Raw genomic sequence first — 18,304 nt, 5'->3', positions numbered from 1 at the left:
AAAAAAAATTCAAAAAAAAAAAAGCCTGCCTACCGACCCTAGTTTTGAAATCTGCGTAACTGGAAAAACACACTTTTTTTTTTTTTTTTTTGGCCTTAGGATGCCTCCTGGGCACCTTCCTTTGGAGGTTTTCCGGGCACGTCCAACTGGACGGAGACCTCTGGGTAGACCCAGAACATGCTGGAGAGATTATATATACAGTGGTGGGCAAAAATTTACATACCCCAACAGAATGTTTCGTTTCTTGCCTATTTCTAAGAGAAATTGAATGATAATACACAAAAACCTTTATTTCACTTGTGGTTAATGGTTGGCTGAAGCTATTTATTGCATTCATTACTGCGTTTACTCTTTGAAAACCATGAAAACAACAAAAACTACCTAAATGACCCTGATCAAAAGTTTACATACCCCTGTGAATTGGCCTGAAAACCTGTACACAATTTGACATAAACAGGACTGAATGGCAATTAAAGGCGACTACCTTCGCCTGTGATCTGTTTTCTTCTAATTAGTGGGTGAAAATAAAAAAGTCAGTAAATTGCTGGACTTTTGAGAGAACCTTTTATCCCTCATCCAGTGCTGCGCGTCATCTTTGAGATTGAGCCATGGGGAAATCAAAGGAATTGTCAAAGGACCTGCGTGAAAAGGTAGTTTAACTTTATAAATCAGGGATGGGATATAAGAAAATATCAAAGCAATTAAAAATGTCAGTCAGCACTGTTCAAACAATAATCAAGAAGTGGGAAGTCAGGGGCTCTGTAGACACCAAAGTCCGTTCAGGTAGACCAAGAAAAATTTCACCCACCACTGTTAGAAGAATTGTGCGTGATGTAAAGAAGAAGAAGCCCCAAATAACATCTGGTGAACTTCGAGATTCTCTGAAACAAGTTGATGTGGATGTTTCAAAGAGTACAATTAGGAGACTCTTGAGAAGAAATGGGCTGCATGGGAGAGTTGCCAGAAGAAAGCCCCTTCTACGCAAATGCCACAAAGAAGCCCGTCTACGATATGCCAGACTGCACAGAGACGCACCCCAAACCTTCTGGCAAAAAGTTGTGTTGAGTGATGAGACCAAAATTGAACTTTTTGGGCACAACACTAAACGCTACATCTGGCGAGGAATCAACAAGGCCTATGATGAAAAGTACACCATTCCCACAGTGAAACATGGTGGTGGATCTCTGATGTTTTGGGGATGTGTGAACTACAAAGGCACTGGAAATTTGGTAAGAGTTGATGGCAGGATGAATGCAGTCACTTATCAAAAAATACTGGAGGAAAATCTACACGCCTCAGCCCGGAAGCTGCACATAGGACGAACATGGACATTTCAGCACGACAGTGATCCAAAACACAAGACCAGATCAACTTGTCAGTGGCTACAACAGCATAAAGTGAAGGTCTTAGAGTGGCCATCTCAGTCTCCTGACCTCAACATTATTGAGCCACTCTGGGGAGACCTCAAACGTGCAGTCCATGCAAGACAGCCCCAGACTTTACAGGAACTGGGGGCTTTTTGCCAAGAAGAATGGGCAGCTTTACCATCTGAAAAGATAAAGAGACTCATTGACAACTATCACAAAAGACTTCAAGCTGTTATTGATGTTAAAGGGGGAAATACACAGTATTAAGAATTGGGGTATGTAAACTTTTTTGATCAGGGTCATTTGTGTAGTTTTTTTGTTGTCAAAATGGTTTAAAAAGAGTTGACATTTTCTTGACAATAAATGGCTTCAGCCAACCATTAACCACAAGTGAAATAAAGGTTTTTGTGTATTATCATTCAATTTCTCTTAGAAATAGGCAAGAAACGAAACATTCTGTTGGGGTATGTAAACTTTTGCCCACCACTGTATCTCCTCTGGTCTGGGAGCATCTTGGGATCCCCCAGAAGGAACTGGAAAGCCTTGCTGGGGAAAAGGACGCCTGAAATACCCTGCTTAGCCTGCTGCCGCTGCGACCCAACTTTGGATAAGTGGAAGAAAATGGATGGATGGATGGATGGATGGATGGGATGGTATTTAAAAAAAAAAAAAATTGAAATAAATGTATTTTTATTTTTATCTTCAAAAGCAGCATGCAAATGTAATGCGCTAGACTTGTCTCTTATCTCTGCCGACTCGTATAAAATACTTTTGCGGCTTTTCCAACACCAACGCGGCTGAGCCGTGCCGGGCTGAGTCGAGCCGAGTGGGGCTGTTGGAGTTGCATTTCGACTACAACCGCGCTGAACCGTGCTGGCTGGAAGTGGGTGGACACATTGGGTGGAGTTAGCGAAAGTGGGTGGACGTCACGTGATGTCGTTTGGCGGCGCAAACAGTGACACCAGTGAGCTTTTAAGCGGTAGTCTCACAACCCGGAGAGTAAACAATAAACATGGAGGACATGGAGTCGTTAGTGTTGCTGGTCTTGGTGCTGTGGCTTGTTGTCACCGACAACGCCAACAGATACTGGCAAGAGCGTATAGATGAGGCGAGGCGCATAAAGCTTCAGAAATTCTCGTAATTCGTAATTCTCCTTCTTCCGGGTTTACGGTGTTTACAGATCCCAGCGCGCTCGCGGGGCGTGTGTGGGCATGTGAGGACACTCCTCCTCACCAATCAGCGCGCAGGGGAGTGTCTGCTCACGCCCCCAGCCTCACTCAGCTCGGTTTGGCTCGCTTCAGCCCCACTCCAAAACCGTGCGAGTTTTGGGTGCTAAGCAGGGCTGAAGTGAGCTGAGTCGTGCTGTTTTTGGATAGTCGAAATGCGAGCCGTGTCGGGCTGAAGTGAGCTGAAGCGAGCTGAAGTGAGCTGAAAAAGGGTAGTGGAAAAGGGGCATAAGTTTTGAAATAGACAAAATAAATCACAGTTCGGCATTACCTTTGAATAGTTTTAGACCAAACTTTGTAGCATCTTTAGTGTTTTTAGGAACAGCATTTTATTTCATCATTTGCCATTCTTCCTCGCTTACAGTGATAGTGATTGGCTGTTATTTTGCCAAGTCTAAGCTAACGCTGTGGTGTCGTTAGGGCCCGTCACTCGGGGCTGTAGCCCTGGGTGTTTTCACCCTCAAAAAAGTAAGAAATTAAAAAGAAGAAACCTTTATTCGTCACATGCACACTTCAAGCACAGTGAAATTCATCCTCTGCATTTAACCCATCTGAAGCAGTGAACACACACACACACACACACACACACACACACACACACACACACACACACACACCCAGAGCAGTGGGCAGCCACACCAGAGCGCCTGGGGAGCAGTCAGGGGTTCGGTACCTTGCTCAAGGGCACTTTTTATTTTTTTATTAAACCTTTATTTTACCAGGAAAGAAGACCCATTGAGATTAATAATCTCTTTTACAAGGGCGTCCTGGCCAAGAGGCAGCACAGGTTACAAAATTTAAAATTACAATTTACAGGAGTCTAATTAAAAGAAAAAAAAATCATTTAAAACAGTTACAAATCAAGGACGCCGTCTCAAGTGCTCACAGTCTGGAGTTAAAATCGCTCAATGGAATAAGTTCTTTTATTTTTAAGTCCTTTTGCAGCTGGTGGTAGGGGCAGAGAAAACAAAAGCTCTTTTTCCCTGCTTTGTGCGGACGGATGGGACAGAGAGCAGCAAATGATCATTGGAGCGCAGGCCATAAGAGTCAAGGTTCCTCAGTGTGATTAGGTTACTGATGTAGGGTGGCAGTAGTCCAAGTATTGCCTTGCATATAAAGGTATACCAGTGAGTCAGCCCAAGGCTGCCCCACGTCAACCTAACATGTCTTTGGACTGTGGGGGAAACCGGAGCACCCGGAGGAAACCCATGCAGACACGGGGAGAACATGCAAACTCCGCACAGAAAGGCCCTCGCCGGGCGCTGGGTTCGAACCCGGACCTTCTTGCTGTGAGGCGACAGCGCTAACCACTACGCCACCGTGCCGCCCACAACTGACTTGGATGTCATCTGGGATTTTGAATGTTGTAATATAATAATTTAGCTTAGAATTGGTGTCTTTGTGGTCCTAAAGGAGAAATACAGTGGTGCTTGAAAATTTGCGAACCCTTTTGAATTTTCTACATTTCTGCATAAATATGACCTAAAACATCATCAGATTTCCACACAAGTCCCTAAAAGTAGATAAAGAGAACCCAGTTAAACAAATGAGACAAAAATATTATACTTGGTCATTTATTTATTGAGGAAAATGATCCAACATTACATATGTGAGAGTGGCAAAAGTATGTGAACCTTTGCTTTCAGTATCTGGTGTGACCCCCTTGTGCAGCAATAACTGTAACTAAACGTTTCCGGTAACTGTTGATCAGTCCTGCACACCGGCTTGGAGGAATTTTAGCCCATTCCTCCGTACAGAACAGCTTCAACTCTGGGATGTTGGTGGGTTTCCTCACATGAACTGCTCGCTTCAGGTCCTTTCACAACATTTCGATTGGATTAAGGTCAGGACTTTGACTTGGCCATTCCAAAACATTCACGTTATTCTTCTTTAACCATTCTTTGGTAGAATGACTTGTGTGCTTAGGGTCGTTGTCTTGCTGTATGATCCACCTTCTCTTGAGATTCAGTCCATGGACAGATGTCCTGACATTTTCCTTTAGAATTCGCTGGTATAATTCAGAATTCATTGTTCCATCGATGATGGCAAGCCATCCTGGCCCAGATGCAGCAAAACAGGCCCAAACCATGATATTACCACCACCATGTTTCACAAATGGAATAAGGTTCTTATGCTGGAATGCAGTGTTTTCCTTTCTCCAAATATAACCACCTCATTTAAACCAAAAAGTTCTATTTTGATCTCATCCATCCATAAAACATTTTTCCAATAGCCTTCTGGCTTGTCCACATGATCTTTAGCAAACTGCAGATAAGCAGCAATGTTCTTTTTGGAGAGCAGTGGCTTTCTCCTTGCAACCCTGCCATGCACACCATTTGTTGTTCAGTGTTCTCCTGATGGTGGACTCATGAACATTACCATTAGCCAATGTGAGAGAGGCCTTCAGTTGCTTAGAAATTACCCTGGGGTCCTTTGTGACCTCGCCGACTATTACACGCCTTGCTCTTGGAGTGATCTTTGTTGGTCGACCACTCCGGGGGAGGGTAACAATGGTCTTGCATTTCCTCCATTTGTACACAATCTGTCTGACTGTGGATTGGTGGAGTCCAAACTCTTTCGAGATGGTTTTGTAACCTTTTCCAGCCTGATGAGCATCAACAACGCTTTTTCTGAGGTCCTCAGAAATCTCCTTTGTTCGTGCCATGATACACTTCCACAAACATGTGTTGTGAAGATCAGACTTTGATAGATCCCTGTTCTTTAAATAAAACAGGGTGCCCACTCACACCTGATTGTCATCCCATTGATTGAAAACACCTGACTCTAATTTCACCTTCAAATTAACTGCTAATCCTAGAGGTTCACATACTTTTGCCACTCACAGATATGTAATATTGGATCATTTTCCTCAATAAATAAATGACCAAGTATAATATTTGTGTCTCATTTGTTTAACTGGGTTCTCTTGATCTACTTTTAGGCCTTGTGTGAAAATCTGATGATGTTTTAGGTCATATTTATGCAGAAATATAGAAAATTCTAAAGGGTTCACAAACTTTCAAGCACCACTGTATGCGAGTGAGGAAATTTATATATTTTATTAAACTAATGATAAATTTTACTAGTGATATTTAGTCAATTGGCACATGCCTCAGTTTCCTGAGACATTATGGGTGATGATGAGACAGAAACTGAAGTGAATTGCATAAATTTAAAAAGAGCAGTGCAAAAATCACTAATAAATCTGTCGTAACCTTTGAATGTGTGGGTAATATTGCCTTGTAAAGTTAGATATAACCTTCCCAACCTATCAGTGCCAGTCTCCCTTAAAAATACAAGCCCCAGGAAAAACCTGACTTAGCCCCTGGTCTTTCCAGTAGCTAGAAACACACCTGGTCTAACGAACACATGATGATAAACGCAGTGCCATTCTGTGTTCGGTCCATAAATCGAAAGGAAATTCGGGTTCCTTCACTGTTGGTTGTTCCAAGATTATTCTCGAGTCCGTTCAACTGTAAATCAAGTTTTGTGTTCAGCAGGGATGAGAATTTTCCGCGGATCTGCGGAATTCTGAGTTTTTCCCGCTGAAAATGTCATTTTTGTGAAACGTGTAAATCCGTTGAGAAAATTTCGGGGGGGGGGGGGGATAGGGGTTGGCGCGAGGCAAGGCTTGTGGTGGCACAAGCAGGCAGGACTGACCGACCGACCGACCGCCAGCATCTTTTGGCAACGCTCATCGCAAAATTAGTTGCAGCTGTGATAACGGAAATCGTCATTGCTTTCTTCAATATTTATGCTAACGACAACTCACGACGATTTCCAGCAACATTTTGGCGCTAGTTTCATCTCACTTCTACAATTCACGGAGAAACAAGCTATACGTACACGGTTTTGATCACTTCTTAAGTTCTAGTTATTTTGGTTAGTTTTCAAAGTTACTTCGCCAATATGGCGAAAGTTTTGGACCACAAAAATGAGGAGATATATATATATATGGTGAGGTTTTTTATCTTATTTATAAAATATCTTTCAAATTCCTATGTGAAAGCACTTTTTAAAGCACCAAAATAAAGGATTTTTATTTGAAATAAAATGTTTATATAATTGTGTTTTAGAAAATTTATATATAACCATTGATTGATATTATCTATGTTTTAGAAAATGTATACCCAAACATCAGTTACTTATAATTATTTCTTGAATTCGACTTGAAAGTTCAATAGTCTATTTGATATTTATTTCACACAGTTACAATTGTATGCAAATATTTCAGAAGTTTGGGAAAATGATTAAGATATTGTTGGATATTTCAAGCTTTCAAAGGTAATGATTTCCCTTTATTTTCAATGTTAGAAGTCATCAGAGGTCACCATTTCTTAGTGCATTTTATAAAAATTTTCCATGCTCAAGGGGGGGGCGCAACCTAGTCTGGGTAACGTGACTTCAAAGCTCTGCGAGCATTTGGTCTGGCAAAGATATTAAGCCCAACCGTTTCCCAAAGCGCGTGGTTGACCCGCCTCCCTGAAATGCCTCAGTTTGCTACTGGTCGAAGCCAGAAAAGGCTGTGACGAAGCTTAAACCAATCACATCACTCTTTCCTCTGACGTATGTGACGCGACGGGGCTAACTGGTAGATTAAACTCCTACCGAAGCCGGTCGGGAGCAAGGCGAAAACGTCCTTCCTTTCAATAAATCCCTCCAGGGCTGCTCTTTGCTCCGTTTTCAATGAGAACTTGCTCCATGTTCGTAATGTTTCTAGTGAATGAAGCGCTTCCGGCATAGATTCTGTAAACAATCTATGGCTTCTGGTTGCAGTTCTACTACGTCACTGCCTTGAACACGCCTCTACCCAGGGCCGTTGGAGATGCTCAAAGTTGATTGGCTCCTGATTTTTTGGGAGCTTGGAAGAGCTGTAGATAGCTTGCCTGGCCAGACTAAGCTCGCAACAGGCCCTCGTGTTGCGTCACACTTAGGATGGGCGGGCCCAGGCTAGGCGCACCCCCCTTTGAAACCCCCCCATGCACGCTTTGTGTGCATCATGTCTGCCCTTGGCAAACATTTCAGAGTTTTTTTTAAATGTCCCATTCTCATCCCTGGTTCAGGTAAAGGCTAAAGGGAGTCCTAATTCCTCTTTTTTAAATAATTCCATGCTAAAATAACCTTCAGTAAGCTCAAACTAAAGAGGTTTATTTTAGTTTGATGGTGCACAGGGGCCCAAAATCAACTTTTTTTTTTAAATTAAAGTCTGGAGTGGAGCCTAAATTTTATATGTAACAGAGAGGCCTAGCTGTATCTGTACAAATATATGAATTGTGCCAGTTTGGTTGGTATAAACCTGTATTAAGTCCACTTTGATAAGTCGGTAACTAAGAAAAAATACAGACTAAGGGAAAAATGAAGAATACTTTTTTTTTTTTACTTTATTTTTCAAGGAAAAAAGTGGAGAATATTTTTCAGAACCCAGCAGGAACCCTGACACTCTCGTCCAATCAGTGCATGCGATTTCCAATAATCACCTGCCTATTTGTGCTAATGATGTGATATTAATGAGGATGTAGAAAAAAAATACTGCACGACATTTTCTCAGTGATTTGCAGCTTGCAGGCAGCAGCATTTATTAGTGCAAACAAAACAAAGGGCATTTTCCATCCTTCATTTCCAGTGAGCGACTGTCATTCATGACAAAGTGTGAATCTATTGCCACAAGATGCCAGCAGCAGCATTATAATGCAACAATAGTGACCCAGCACAAGTCAAACGTAGCCCAGGTAGTTTTCTCTGGAAATCCTAAGTGGAAGTGTAACATCACATAACTGCTTAACACTTTTTAGTTTAACGATAATGAAACTAACTTAACCTTGTAACTCTCTTAAGGAGGCTGCACAATATTGTCTTTGAATAAAATTGACCTCAAATTGTAAATACAAGTGTAAGCGAACCGCAGCAATCCAAACAAATGTTCAGTCAAAATATAAGCACTCGCTGCTTATAAAATAACAATGCTGTCAAAATTTAAATAACAGTTACCTTGCGTCTTTATTTTTTTTGGATTACCATCAAATGAGGTAGAATATCAGTGCTGGAACTGTTGCATTGCCTCTCATTTCCTAGTGCACGGTTATGGAATCACTTTTGTGCCAAAATGTTCATACAATACTTTTGAAATATCAAACAAAAACGACAAATCAAAATACAAAAAAAGAAAAAAAAAGTAATTTTTTTTAGACTGGCAAACAAATTATCGTGCAAAATCTGTCGTTACTCTTCAGAAGCCTTTTATTTTTGTTCCGCGTCTTTCTCAGTTTTGTTTGACGTAATTTATTTTGGTTGCGATTCCAGCTTTCTCGTTTGCGCTCCCTGACTTTTTGCTTGCGGTTTTGGCACAAACTTCCCGTGTGGGTGGGCTGTCCAGGAATGCATTCCCATTGGCTAACTTGTGTTTGACTGACAGCTACGCTCAGCCATTCCCTACTCGGATTCTGGCGGACTGTTTGACGAGTGACCGATCCATTGACGGTAAACAAGGATCGAGTGGACTTCAGTGGCGACTATGATATTGAATTAATTAATTTAATATCATAGTCGCCACTGAAGTCCACTCGATCCTTGTTTACCGTCAATGATATTGATTAATATTAATTAATTCAATATCATAGTCGCCACTGAAGTCCACTCAATCCTTGTGTACCGTCAATGGATCGGTCACTCGTCAAACAGTCCGCCAGAATCCGAGTAGGGAATGGCTGAGCGTAGCTGTCAGTCAAACACAAGTTAGCCAATGGGAATGCGTTCCTGGACAGCCCACCCACACGTGAAGTTTGTGCCAAAACCGCAAGCAAAAAGTCAGGGAGCGCAAACGAGAAAGCTGGAATCGCAACCAAAATAAATTACGTCAAACAAAACTGAGAAAGACGCGGAACAAAAATAAAAGGTTTCTGAAGAGTAATAGACTGATATTTTGCACGATTACACGAATAATTTGTTTGCCAGTCTAAAAAAATTGACTTTTTTTCTTTTTTTGTATTTTGATTTGTCGTTTTTGTTTGATATTTCAAAAGTATTGTATGAACATTTTGGCACAAAATTGATTCCATACACGGTCAGGCTGATGTATCGGGTCGCAGGGTTGAAATTAAGCATGTACCGACGGACATGGGCAAGTCATTCTCATACTCGGGCAACAATAAAATTATCAGTAGTTATCCGTCGGACAACTGTGTTTTGAATGTCTGTTTTACCAAGAAAAATTAAGTTGTTGTGATTCCTAACAGAAACAGAACGAAAGCTTTATTTCTCCCGTCTTCTCTTTCGTTTGTCCTTGACTTTGGTTCGTTGCGGTAGTTGACGCTTCCATTCACGAGATGGCGCTACATGATATTATGATCATTCACACGAGGTGCCACGGTCGCGTAGGCTAGAACGAACAAAGCGTCTTTTTGGACTGATTTTTAATTCTGATTTGATCAGTTACACTTGACATGATGTTTTCTGACTGTTTAACATGTTTAACAGAAGATACTAGTAGTTATACCTGGTTGTTTTACTGTTCATCATGATGAAATAAACACCAAACACATACGAGTGTTATAACTTTATTTCTATCAATCAGTAATCAAACAATGGGAAAACAAGTTGAAATATTTTATTGCGGTGCGGCACGGTGGTGTAGTGGTTAGCGCTGTCACCTCACAGCAAGAAGGTCCGGGTTCGAGCCCCGTGGCCGGCGAGGGCCTTTCTGTGCGGAGTTTGCATGTTCTCCCCGTGTCCGCGTGGGTTTCCTCCGGGTGCTCCGGTTTCCCCCACAGTCCAAAGACATGCAGGTTAGGTTAACTGGTGACTCTAAATTGACCGTAGGTGTGAATGTGAGTGTGAATGGTTGTCTGTGTCTATGTGTCAGCCCTGTGATGACCTGGCGACTTGTCCAGGGTGTACCCCGCCTTTCGCCCGTAGTCAGCTGGGATAGGCTCCAGCTCGCCTGCGACCCTGTGGAACAGGATAAAGCGGCTAGAGATAATGAGATGAGATTTTATTGCATACTCTATAATATACATCCAGATTGCTTTTTATGCAAATTACTTACCCAGTCAACCTGCAAAAAAGTAGGGCAACTGATACATCCGTGTGGGCAAGTAAATTTGCAAGTACATTCAAAAGTTAATTTCGACCCCTGGGTCGGCTTGTTGTGGGGGGGGGGGATTCCACCGATGATGCTGTGCCTTCTAGTTTGTCGTGGCATGCTTCATACATCACAGGCAAGGATGTGTTTGAAGAAAATGTTCTACCTGGGATGTTGTATCTTGGGCCAAGCTTTTTCACCAGTTGCTTAAAGCCCTCCTTTTCCGCTGTTTGGGTTGGCGTCATATCTTTGGCCAAACATTATGTAACCGCATCAGTAATTTCCACCCACCGTTTGCTCTTCCTGTCATATAGAGTGCAACTAGCGAGTGCTTCAGCGATGCTTGGTTGAGTCATTTGTTTACTTTTGGGCCGCACGTCACCAGCTGTTAGTATCTCCTCCTTGTGTGCCTTCATCGCCTGGTTGTACTCGGTGTGTTCTTGCTTCAGGTGGTGGACTGAGTTTGTTGTGGTAAGTTTTCTTGCATGTTTTGCAAAGTATTGTGCTTTGTTGGAGGTCTGACCTCTTGTAGCCATACTGTTGAAGTAGCTCCCTTTTTAGGTACTAAATTGTCACCAGAGGTCGACATGCTGCTCTTGCTCTCAGGCCCTGTCCACACGGCAACGGATTCAGGTGAATCCGATAAAATTTTTTATCGTTTCGGCCTGGCGTCCACACGGCACCGGCGTTTTGGGTGCCCCAAAACGATCTTTTTTTTTGAGAACGGTTTCCAGAGTGGAAAAATCTGGCAACGGCGCCGTTGCGAAGTCGTCTGGATGAGTAGAACGGATTTGTTTACGATGACGTCACAACCACATGACTAGAAGAAGCAGCACTCACTCATTCACGCCGGGTAGAAGAAGGGGTTTATGCGCATGCGTCCTACTTCTTCTATTGTTCTGGTGTCTCCGATGGGACCGTCTTACAGCGCACGTAGAGGTGTGGCATGTGTATTGCATCATTTTCAGCAAGCGTATCTGTGAAGATACTCAGTCATCCAGGTACATAGTAATCTGTGGTTAGTAGAAGAGAGCAACTGGACTTGCTTGAAAAGTCTTGAAGACGTTTCGCCTCTCGTCCGAAAGGCTTCCTCAGTTCTGTCTGACTAATAGGGAGTATCAAGTATTTATCCTCTCATGGATCATCATAGAATCTGAACCAGAATGCTGATGGCTGCATTGTAGGTGGCTGATAAAAGATGTCTTAGACACCCACCTCTGTTCAGTGACGGTCGTTCCAGGTTGACAAAAATGAACGATCCTCTCTGGCTAAGATGTCTGCCGGTTTTCTGGAAGTCTTCTTAGCAGACATCTTAGCCAGAGAGGATCGTTCATTTTTGTCAACCTGGAACGACCATCACTGAACAGAGGTGGGTGTCTAAGACATCTTTTATCAGCCACCTACAATGCAGCCATCAGCATTCTGATTCAGATTCTATGATGATCCATGAGAGGATAAATACTTGATACTCCCTATTAGTCAGACAGAACTGAGGAAGCCTTTCGAATGAGAGGCGAAACGTCTTCAAGACTTTTCAAGCAAGTCCAGTTGCTCTCTTCTACCAACCACAGATTTTTCAGCAAGTGTTGCGTTGCCATATGTACCTGAAATTTTACTGATCCGTTGCCCATGTGGACACGAGATATATATATATATATATATATATATATATATATATATATATATATATATATATATATATATATTTTTTTTTTTTTTTTTTTTTACCCACTAAAAAAAAAAAATCTCGTTGCCGTTGTCGTGTGGATGTAGCCTCAGACTTGTTTGGGCTTGTGTCGTCATTGTGTGTAAATGCATCACGTCACTATATCATTGATATTGCGAAATAGCACAGCCCTAGTACTAACTCCCAGGACCTGTGGTAATCTGGAAGTATTTTTACTCCTATTTAAACTGGTCATGTTTTCCAGCTTAGGGCTGTGTTTGGACCATGATTGCAGTTCAGTGTGGCATGACTGCAACACTCTGACAAAAATGAAATGCAGTGCATTCTGTAATTACATTCACTTCTGAGATAAATCCATCCATTATCTCTAGCCGCTTTATCCTGTTCTACAGGGTCGCAGGCAAGTCGGAGCCTATCCCAGCTGACTACAGGCGAAAGGCGGGGTACACCCTGGACAAGTCGCCAGGTCATCACAGGGCTGACACATAGACACAGACAACCATTCACACTCACATTCACACCTACGGTCAATTTAGAGTCACCAGTTAACCTAACCTGCATGTCTTTGGACTGTGGGGGAAACCGGAGCACCCGGAGGAAACCCAGGCGGACACGGGGAGAACATGCAAACTCCACACAGAAAGGCCCTCGCCGGCCACTGGCCATACGATTTCAGACATTTTTCTTACATCACTACTTCTTCTTCTTTTTTTTTACATGAGTTATACATTACCAGTACAGGAAAAAAGGAAATAAAACTTGTGTATTTTGATGAAGAAGACCTTAAGGGTCATAATATCAACGACAATTTCCTTTTATGGCCATGGATTTTATACATTTCAGTATTCTTGTAAGGCAAGGCAAGTTTATTTATATAGCACATTTCATACACAATGGCAGTTCAATGTGCTTTCCAGAAGTAAAAACAAAAACAGTAAACAATAGAGAAATAAAATTATATAAAATAATTTTATTTTATTCTAAAACAATTAATTAAAAGAATTAAAAGAAAATAATAAGAATTAAACAATAGTAAAAATAAAATAATTTAAGTAGTAGTTCAAATAGGATGAGAAAAAAAACCCAGCAGAATAGAATAAAGAATAAAATAGAATAAAGTTAAAGTAAATTTAAAACATGCAGAGAAAGTAAAGATTATAAAAAATGTAAAGAAGACAATATTAATTATTTAACAGAAAGCATCTGAAAACAGCTTGGTCTTTAACAACAGGCTTGGTCTTTCTAACAGGCACAATTTGAACATTAGGGGTTCCACAATTCACAAAAATGAAATTAAACATAGAAAATTACACAGTAACAATATTAATCAGCAAAAAACTGTTCTTATCTCTTTAACATAACCAGTCCATTTAGACCATATCCTAAAAGATTTTTTCCGTGACATCTATATCTTGAGTGACATCTAACCATTCTTCTATAGTAGGAGGATCTGGTTTTAACCACCTTCTTGAAATAGTCTTTTTGCTTGCAGCCAAAAGTATAAGCAGCAATTTTTTTTTTTTTTATCTCCATAGACCCATCTGTCAAAAGCAATATTCCCTGAATATAAAGTGTCAAACCTATGGGGAATGTTTACCCCAAAGATAGCTTCCAGATGAGTGCGTATTTCTCTCTAGTATACAGTTAAAACTGTGCATTCCCAAAAGACATGAAAGTGATTGGCTTCACTGTTTCCACAAGCTCTCCAACAACCTGTGTTCGTTGTTGTAAAGGTGTAATAAAAAATCTTGACAGATTTTTCCAACTATATTCTCGGCATGTATTTGAGCATGTTGTCTCCCACCAGGGCCGTGCAAAGACCTTTGGAGGGGCAGGGGCTCAACATTCAAAAAAGGGCACTTGGAACAAATTTTTCACACAAGTTAACTTTTATTCAAAACTAAATTTTAATTGCAACTGAACATTCTGTGTGTCTTGATAGAATATGTTGTGGACGTCGTCATTCAGCCTTAAGTTTTCGAAGCTGCTAGAATATGTTATTAACGCCGTCGTTCAGACTAAAGTTTCTGAATCTGCCACGTTAATGAAATGGATGGAGCAAACGGTTTAAATATAGCCTAGGCGGCTTCATTAAATGATAAACAACCCTACGCATTTACTGTTGTGTTCTAAGCTGCACAATATTGCATGTTCAGATAAGAAATGAAAGGAGACTTTCAGTGTGACCTTACCATGCCGTTCCTCGCACTGTCTCCCACTGTCAACCGCCTGCATGCGCTTTCTGCACGGAGGCTCACTGAATGCATGACGTCACGGATTGATGCCCGCATTTACATAGAAAAACGTTATTTTTAGTGCTGTCAAGCGATTGAAATATTTAATCGCGATTAATGTCGCGACTGTCATAGTTAACTCGCGATTAATCGCAATTTAATCGCACATTTTTGTCACATGAAAAACCATTGTAATTCTCTTATCAGCATAAAAACGTGAATGGGCTTGCTTTGTATTGCAAAGCATAACACGTCTTGACACAGCCACTGCAAAGTGAAACCTAAGCCGAGCACCGGCGCGGGGCTAGCAAGAGAACCATGAGTGAAGTGATCTACTGCTTGAGTTAGTCTACAACTCAGAGAGACAGGTTACACAGTGACGGTAGGCTTGACATGCTTGATTATAATATAAAGTACACTATTATATTAAGTTTAAGTTGTTCGTTGATAAATATTGCATTGAATCTGATCTTTACTGTTTCAGCTCACTTAACATATTTTGTACTTTTACACTTTCTGCCTGTTGATGAGTCGCGCTGTCCAATCAGAGGCGGCCAAATTTGCATATTACAGGAAGGATTTCTGGGATAGCATTGAGTTTACAGTTCAGAGGGATCTGGCTTCTTTAGACGCTGTCTTCTTAAAACTGAATAAATATTTAAAAAGAGCCAAATGAGCCAGTCTTTTGAACGGCTCTTTTCAAAGAACGGATCACAAAGATGCGGATCCCATCAAAGAGCCATAAATCCCATCTCTACTAGCGCGCCCTGCCCGCGCTGGTTCTTTGAGGGAGGAGGGCAGAGGACTCTGGCTGTGTGGGGCATTACAGTCTAGCTGCTATCGGTTGTCTCTGTTGCAAGTTCCTGGCAGTTTCAAAAGCTTATGAAAAACCTACATCATGTCACAGAGCGTTAATCTCGCGATAAAAAAATTATCGCTGTTAAAACTAAGTTAACGCGTTAATAACGTGACATTTTTGACAGCACTATTTTATAAATCTATAATTTCATATATTATTGTCAAATTGTAGAGAATATTGATGTTGGAGCTAATTTATCTTTTACAAATATTAAAAAAAAACCCAGTCCCTATGAAAAGGGCACTTTGGACAGCAAACAGAAAAGGGGCAGGGGCTAGAGCACCTGTAGCACCGGTTCATTGCACGTGGGTGTCTCCCACTATGCTTTTTTTTTTTTTTTAAATTATAAAACTGCGTATTGAATGGAATATAATAAGCCGGTTTCTTTCAGATGTTTACTCATATGATGAGGATGACATGGTTTTGGACTCGAAGCTGGCGGAGCATCTCACCCACTTTGGTATTGATATGATGACCATGGAGAAGGTGAGCCATTAACACACGCCTGCTTCATTTAATAATGAGACTTTTATGAGTGATCATCGATCGGATTCTGTACGAGTGGGCTGAAGTTTAAGTTGTTGAGGAGGTTTTTAGTTTTGCAGAAAGAGGCTGATGTCTCCCTGGCTCTCTCTGTCCATGTCTGTTGCAGACAGAACGCACTATGACTGAATTAGAGATTGCAGTGAACCAGCGTGTGGGTGAGTGGGAAGTGATCCAGGAGTCTGGCACCACGCTGAGGCCTCTCTGGGGCCCTGGGCTCACGGGTATGAAGAACCTGGGCAACAGCTGCTACCTCAACTCAGTCATGCAAGTGCTCTTCACCATCCCCGACTTCCAGGAAAAGTCAGTATCTCTCAGCTTGCATGTTACTGCTTAGGTTTTCTTTCACTGTGACATGCCACTTCATTCTAATGTCTTTCATTCTTGTCTACAGTGTTTGGCTGAACCAGCTGCAAATATAACTATAAAGTCGACATTTACTCAAATCAATTTCTTCCAAAGAAATTGACTCTCGGTACAGACCCAATCCTGAGTACACACATTTTGTAGAGGTTGATCTCATAAAATTATTATTATTTTTTTTTTGTAATTCACGAAAACAAATGAAATTAACAATGCTAAACCGCTTTCTGCCAGGCTTGTGGTACTTGAGTCCGACTCGTGCTCCGATTTTAAGGACTCGTGACTCGACTCTAGGGCTGCTCGATTATGGAAAAAATAATAATCACGATTATTTCAGTCAATATTGAAATCACGACTATTCAAACGATTTTTTGAAACAATGCATTTATTCAGCATTTTTCTGTAAAACAAAAAAACCCCTCTTTGTTGTTGATCATTTACGTTCACCTTTCTTTCAAACTGAAAATAAATATAGTCTAGAAAAACTTAAGTTTGCGATGTATAAAACAAAATAAAAATATTCTTTTGACATAAGACCGAGAAAAACAAATGTATATAGGCTGCATGTCTTTGGCTAAATAATATCCGATGGATGCTGTGAGTGCGTTGTGCCTCTCCGAACTCGTGGCAGACGGAGTGGCATTGTAGAGAGTGGCTGAAATGGATGGCTGCATTGTCTTGCTGGTTGTGGCGGCATCGGCTTTATCTTTTTGTTTGTTTGTTTCGTCGTGAATAACTTTATGGCTCAGTTTCAGGTGGTTGAAGAGGTTTGTAGTGTTGCCAAGAGGCGCAGATACGACCTTATTGCAATTCTTACACGCGATGCGCTTCTGTTCCATGTCGGATTCTTCGAATCCAAAGTGATCCCATATTACAGACGTTTTTCGTCCCTTTTTGTCGACCAACCGATTCTGCCCTCCTTCTGTCATCTTGTGAGCCTGCCTCGCGCCAAACAATTTCAGCTGCATGAGTGGAGAGCCATAGAGAGACACACACTGCTTCCGCCGCGTGAGTGTTGTCGGCAAGTCTGCGCATGGGCCCGCGGGAAGGAAATGTATTGCGTGTGCGCGTCCCCGACAAATGGCAAAATAATCGTTTCAACTCGATTATATGAATTTTGAGATCGTTTGACACAAAAATCGAAATCGTGATCAAAATTCGATTAATTGCACAGCCCTACTCGACTCGGACTTGAGCACTGATGACTTGGACTCGTACTCGTGCATCAACTGCATTAGGACTCAGAAAATGGAGACGAGGACTCGGATTTTTTCTTTATTTTTTGTAACATGCCATAATACTTTGGCATAAGATATTTATATCTACTTTAATTTTGTGCAAGGGTGTCATATAGGGTGCATCAGTTGCCCCCTAAAAATGAAAAGTTCCTCCGATCATGATGCATTTTTGTTTTTATGTTCCTTTTGGTAAGAAAACACACTGGGTGAAATATTTTGACAAAATTCAAAAGTTTAATGGTGGCACCCGGAGCTCAAAGTTATGGAAAAAGCTGCTATTTTATGACTTTTATGACAAAATTTCGATCATTTTTCATGAAACATTATGGCACCTTATAGAGTATACCAAATATCTTAGATACACATTTTTAGTACATACTCTAAATATATTATCAAGCACAGTTTGAGTTTTAGCTGTTCATTGAATCATTGTTCAACGACTTTTAAACAATACAAATGTATTATGAATCACATTAATGCTTCTCAATCCCTTGCAAAGGTTCTTAACATGATCTCTGGCTCACAAGAAATCAATAAATGGAGTCCAACATTGTGATTCAAACCTTACACGAAAACATAAAATAAGCGTTTTTTGGCAAAAAATGAACCTCATGGTGCCGCCATTAGACTTTTGAATATGGTCAAACAATTTTACAGGATGTCTTTATTGGTGGAAAGGAACACCCAAACAAAAATGCATCAGATTTTAT

At 41.1% G+C, this 18,304-nt stretch overlaps 1 protein-coding gene across 2 annotated transcripts in view; it reads left to right on the top strand.

The window, feature by feature from the left end:
• usp5 (ubiquitin specific peptidase 5 (isopeptidase T)) overlaps window positions 1-18,304 on the top strand; it is a 96,545-nt gene that overhangs the window by 35,276 nt on the left and 42,965 nt on the right. For both annotated transcript variants that reach the window (XM_060921607.1, XM_060921606.1), the window contains exons 7-8: window positions 15,842-15,936; window positions 16,103-16,296. In XM_060921607.1, coding sequence (XP_060777590.1) covers window positions 15,842-15,936; window positions 16,103-16,296 — 289 coding nt within the window. The remainder of the gene's footprint in view (window positions 1-15,841; window positions 15,937-16,102; window positions 16,297-18,304) is intronic.

The sequence above is a fragment of the Neoarius graeffei genome, chromosome 5, assembly GCF_027579695.1.
Source record: "Neoarius graeffei isolate fNeoGra1 chromosome 5, fNeoGra1.pri, whole genome shotgun sequence".
NCBI lineage: Eukaryota > Metazoa > Chordata > Actinopteri > Siluriformes > Ariidae > Neoarius > Neoarius graeffei.
Note: the sequence above shows the minus strand (reverse complement) of the source record. Positions and strands in the feature narration are given on the sequence as shown.